Genomic DNA, 4,924 nt, shown 5'->3' with positions numbered 1-4,924 from the left:
GAAATCAAACTTCAATGGTTGATAGTCTTCAACTAGTTGATGAGCAAGATACTATGCTAAAACACTTCCCTTGATTGCTTTCTGGGTTACGTACTGGATGTCGTATTCCGACAAAAGCATCTCCCAACGGGCTAGTCTTCCAGTTAAGGCAGGTTTGTCAAAGATATACTTTATTGGATCCATTTTCGAGATCAACAAAGTAGTATGGAAAATCAGGTACTGCCTCAAATGACAAGCGGCCCATGCTAGCGCGCAATAAGTTTTCTCCAAAAGAGAATATCGACTTTCATAATCGGTAAACTTTTTGCTCAAATAGTAAATAGCATGTTCTTTCCGACCAGTTTCGTCATGTTGCCCCAGCACGCATCCCATTGACCCTTCAAGCACAGTTAGATACATGATTCATGGCTTTCCTGGGACAGGTGGAATCAAAATAGGAGGCGCTTGCAAGTATTGACGAATCTTCTCAAAAGCACTTTGACAATCAGAATTCCATTCGATAGCTTGATCCTTTCGAAGCAATTTGAAGATAGGCTCACATGTGGCCGTCATATGTGAGATAAACCTTGAGATGTAATTCAAACACCCAAGGAACCCTCTAACTTCTCGCTCGATGCGTGGAGCAGGCATTTCTTGTATAGATCGGACCTTGTCAAGGTCCACCTCAATTCCTTGTTGACTAACGATGAAACCAAGAAACTTCCCTGAACGGACACCAAATGTGCATTTTGCAGGGTTTAATCGTAATCTAAACTTTCCGAGGCGTTCAAACAGCTTCTTCAGATAACTCATATGATCTTCTTCATTATGAGATTTAGCGATCATGTTGTCAATATAGACCTCTATCTCCTTGTGCATCATATCATGGAAAAGAGTGACCATAGCTCTTTGGTAAGTTGCCCCGACATTTTTGAGAGCGAAAGGCATCACCTTGTAGCAAAACGTGCCGCAAGGGGTAATAAAAGTGGTCTTCTCCATGTCATTTGGAGCCATCTTAATTTGATTGTATCCAAAAAATCCATCCATAAAGGAGAATACAGCGAAACTTGCAGTGTCGTCTACCAAAGTATCAATGTGTGGTAGAGGGAAATCGTTCTTTGGGCTAGCTTTGTTCAGATCGCTATAGTCAACACATATCCTCACCTTGCCATCCTTCTTAGGCACATGTACAATATTAGCTACCCATTGTGGGTACTTCGCCACTACGAGGAAACCAACATCAAATTATCGTTTGACTTCTTCACGAATCTTCAGAGCCATATATGGTCTTGTTCTTCGGAGTTTCTGTTTTACTGGAGGGCAATCTGGCTGAAGTGGCAGCTTGTGCTCAACGATGTCGATGTCCAAACCTGGCATATCCTAGTATGACCATGCGTATACATCCACATATTCTTGTAGCAGCTTGACTAATCTCTCTTTGGCGCTTGCTTCAAGTGTGGTGCCGACTTTGACTTCTTTCTTCTCTTCCTCTGTGCCAAGGTTGATTGTTTCCACTGGTTTTTCATGTGGATGAAGGGCTTTGGACTCGTGCTCGAGCAGCGTTGCCAATTCGTCGGGGATGTAACAATCTTCCTCACCCTCTTCTTCCGCTTGGTAGATAGGGGAGTCAAAGTTACGAGAGGGAGTAAAGTCATTGGATTCAATGGGGTTATCATTTATTCTGCATGTTTGAATGATTGATTTTTTTAGAAAGTAAAAATAAAAGATGCATAAATGAAAAGTTTTTTGTTTGTTTGAAAAGATTTCCATTTTCTTAAGAGAAAGAAAATAAATGAATAAGAATTTAACAAAACGTCTTTCATTCACTAATAATGATTATTTGAAAATGAAAAGGGGCCCTACAACATGATCCATTAGCCTTGGGCAGTGCTAAGAATTTGAAAGGAAAAAAAAAACAATAATTACTTTGACAAAGGAAATATTTTGCGGATTTTAACCGCCTTTCAATTGTTCAAAGTTGTCTCACATCGGTAAACCAAACATGGCTCATCTTCATCTTCGATGTTGTCTTCAATTGCATTGACCTGATCTCCATGGATGAATCCTGTACTGAGGAATACTTCCTGGATGCTTCAGGTGTTGTCCTTTGCAGGGACTCGGGCTCCTTTCGCAGCGGAAGGCATATATCCCAGACCAAAGCGATCATGCTTCTCACGAACATCAATAAGCTGACCCCAACCTTCAGGGTTTCCTCCTTCGATGCTAGACTTTGCGTTTTTCAGAGAAGCGAAAGATGAACAAGCTTTCCCAACATGGTGCTTCATCTCCATAAAAGTGGCATTGGCTATTTCAAGAGCTTGGAAAGAAGTTTCTAAAGCGTCCTCATCAACCTCGATATACCTGAAGGATGAAAGGTGATTGACCACAAAGTCCTCCTCTCAGGAAATGATGATCAACTGATTTTCCACCACAAACTTCATTTCTGATGTAAAGTGGAGGTGACTGCCCCTGTAGCATGAATCCAGGGACGCCCCAATAAGCAGCTATACGCTGGATTAATATCCATGACTTAGAAATTAATCGAGAATACATGAGGGCCAATCAATATAGGCAGTTCAACCTCTTCAATCACGGTTCTCCGGGAATAATCAAAAGCTTTCACTATCAAGGTGCTGGGCTTCATAGCGGGTCCTTGATAAGATAACTTGGTGAGTGTTCTCTTTGGCATCACATTCAAAGAAGATCCGGTGTCAACCAAAACTCTTGCCAAAGCGTCATATTTGCACTTCACGGAGATATGGAGAGCACGATTGTGATTTTGTCCATCTTCAGGTAATTCTTCTCTACTAAAGCTTAAAGTATTGCAAGTTGTCATGTTCGCAACCACCCCATCAAACTGGTCTACTGTTATGCTTTGTGCTACATGAGCTTGGGCAAGCACCTTCAACAAAGCCTCCCTATGGGCTTGGGTGTTCAATAGCAGAGACAAAATAGAAATTTTAGATGGTGTCTGATGCAACTGGTCCACAACCTTGTAATCACTTCTCTTGATCAACTTCAAGAATTCAACAACATCTTCAGATTGGACCACTTCGGGTTCTTTAATGGGAGCTGTAACTGTAGATTCCTTGGTCGGCCCTTGAGGATTCACACTTAATTCAGGAGTATAGATTTGACCACTATGGGTCATTCTGCTCATTCCTGCAATATTGGTGACGTCCTCATTCACAACTTTTATCACTTCAACGTCTTTACTTCCTTCAACAATCTTGTCCACAGTGGTAATCTCATATTTCCAAGGCACAACCTTGGTGCTCTCATATGGAAAAGGCGTGGGCATACATATCTCAACAGGTGATTGATGACTATTTGTAGGAAACACTCCACTACTGTAGTATGGGATTTCATATGGTTTAGGTAAATTGAAGCAAGGTTCAATTGCCAACACATCTTCATTCTTTGTAACGTTGGATATATGAAGCACTCCTTTATTCATGAAGTCTTGGATGTTATGTTGTACCACCTGACACCCCCTTGAGTATGTGGCGTACTCTTCACAATCTTCATGACTAACATTAATCAGGCCAGCTTCCACCAATCGGGCATGGAACGCTGCCAAAGGAGTCTTGACGTCATCCACCTTCTCAACCATAACACCAACAAAGGCATCTTCAATGGCGTTCACTACATGGTCTCCATGGTGAGGAAGAGGATTGTTCTTCACATTCGGTCCCATATCCTTAAAAAACAAGATCTTGCTATCAATCAGCTCACGAACTCTATGCTTCAAAGCATAACAACCCTCTAGGTCATGCCCAGGGGCACCTTCATGAAAAGGATAGTGTGCATTAGGGTTGTACCATGGAGGCAGACGATCGGGTGGAGGTCCCATAGGCCTGGGAACCATATAACCCTTTTGCAATAGGGAGGGATAACGCTCAGTGTACGACATTGGAATTGGATTGAAGGTCGCCCTATCCCCTTGCCTCCTATTCTGGTTCTGAGCATTTTGCCTTGGAGCTTGAGCTCTCAGCTGTTGATAGACAGGAGCTTCTGGTGCTTGTTGATAAACTGGAGGAACCGCAACACGTTGTTGCACTGGTGTTGGTTGATAAACCGGAGGCACTTGATAAAAGCCTGAGCAGGTTGTTGAATGAAGGCGGGCGTCACAGCAGCTACGTACGGTTACGGGCCATACTGAACGGGATACATGGGCTGCTGATAGGGAAAGAGTTGTTGAACATACTGATGTGGTGAATATTGTTGTTGTCTCCTACTTGGAGGGGCTCTTCTTTGGCCAATAGTCACAACATTTGTTTCACCTTCCTTCATTTTGGGGAACCCTCTAGAAAACTTCTTTGGAATAGCATTTGAAGTTCCAGCTACAGCCGTAAGTTTGCCATTTCTTAAACCATATTCGACACAAGCCCCTATAGCAACAAGCTCGGAGAATCCCAAGGAAGCACTTCCAACCATCTTCTCGAAGAATTGGGGTTGGATAATTTCGATGAATAGTTCAGCCAATTCCTTCTCGGCTAGAGATGAATAATGTTGATGAATTGAGAAGCCAAATCCCTCTATCTCTGAGCATATTCCTTAAAGGACTCTTTGTCATGCTGGAACATGGTTTGCAACTGTCTTCTATCAGGCGCCATGTCCATGTTGTATTTGTAGTGTTTTATGACCACGTCTGACAAATCTTAGAAACATTTGATCCTATTCTGATCCAGACTTAAATACCACTTGGAAGGAGCCCCACTCAAGCTATCTTGAAAACAGTGGATCATCAACCCAGATACAAGGCACATTTCTTTGGCAACAGATCCATAGATGTGGTCTCTTTCTAATGCTCGGAACTTCTTCTCAAGAAGTTGCATGTTCTCATTCACTTCTCTGAAATCTTTAAATCTTACTTCATCACCAACAACGGTTGAGTCGACAGTCTGATACATGTGATATTGATCTTCAAAGTGCGGAATGTGCC

At 42.4% G+C, this 4,924-nt stretch overlaps 1 protein-coding gene across 1 annotated transcript; it reads right to left on the bottom strand.

Annotated features, from left to right (window-relative positions):
• Positions 1-2,072: 2,072 nt before the first annotated feature.
• On the bottom strand, positions 2,073-4,416 carry LOC127081679 (uncharacterized). The gene is made up of 4 exons (XM_051021908.1): positions 4,218-4,416; positions 2,531-4,077; positions 2,341-2,448; positions 2,073-2,258 (listed from the first exon to the last, which is right to left on the bottom strand). Exons 1-4 carry the CDS (start codon positions 4,414-4,416, stop codon positions 2,073-2,075), a joined length of 2,040 nt encoding a protein of 679 aa, XP_050877865.1.
• Between the last annotated feature and the right edge of the window lie 508 nt (positions 4,417-4,924).

The sequence above is a fragment of the Lathyrus oleraceus genome, chromosome 5, assembly GCF_024323335.1.
Source record: "Lathyrus oleraceus cultivar Zhongwan6 chromosome 5, CAAS_Psat_ZW6_1.0, whole genome shotgun sequence".
NCBI lineage: Eukaryota > Viridiplantae > Streptophyta > Magnoliopsida > Fabales > Fabaceae > Lathyrus > Lathyrus oleraceus.
Note: the sequence above shows the minus strand (reverse complement) of the source record. Positions and strands in the feature narration are given on the sequence as shown.

What these genes read in the sequence shown, in the direction of transcription:
- LOC127081679 (XM_051021908.1), bottom strand. Translation starts at nt 4,416, where the DNA reads ATGGTTGGAAGTGCTTCCTTGGGATTCTCCGAGCTTGTTGCTATAGGG. An exon ending in CCAAAGAAGAGCCCCTCCAA is followed by an intron (nt 4,078 to 4,217) that starts GTAGGAGACAAC and finishes CAACCTGCTCAG; the next exon opens with GCTTTTATCAAGTGCCTCCG. An exon ending in CTATATTGATTGGCCCTCAT is followed by an intron (nt 2,449 to 2,530) that starts GTATTCTCGATT and finishes TTCATGCTACAG; the next exon opens with GGGCAGTCACCTCCACTTTA.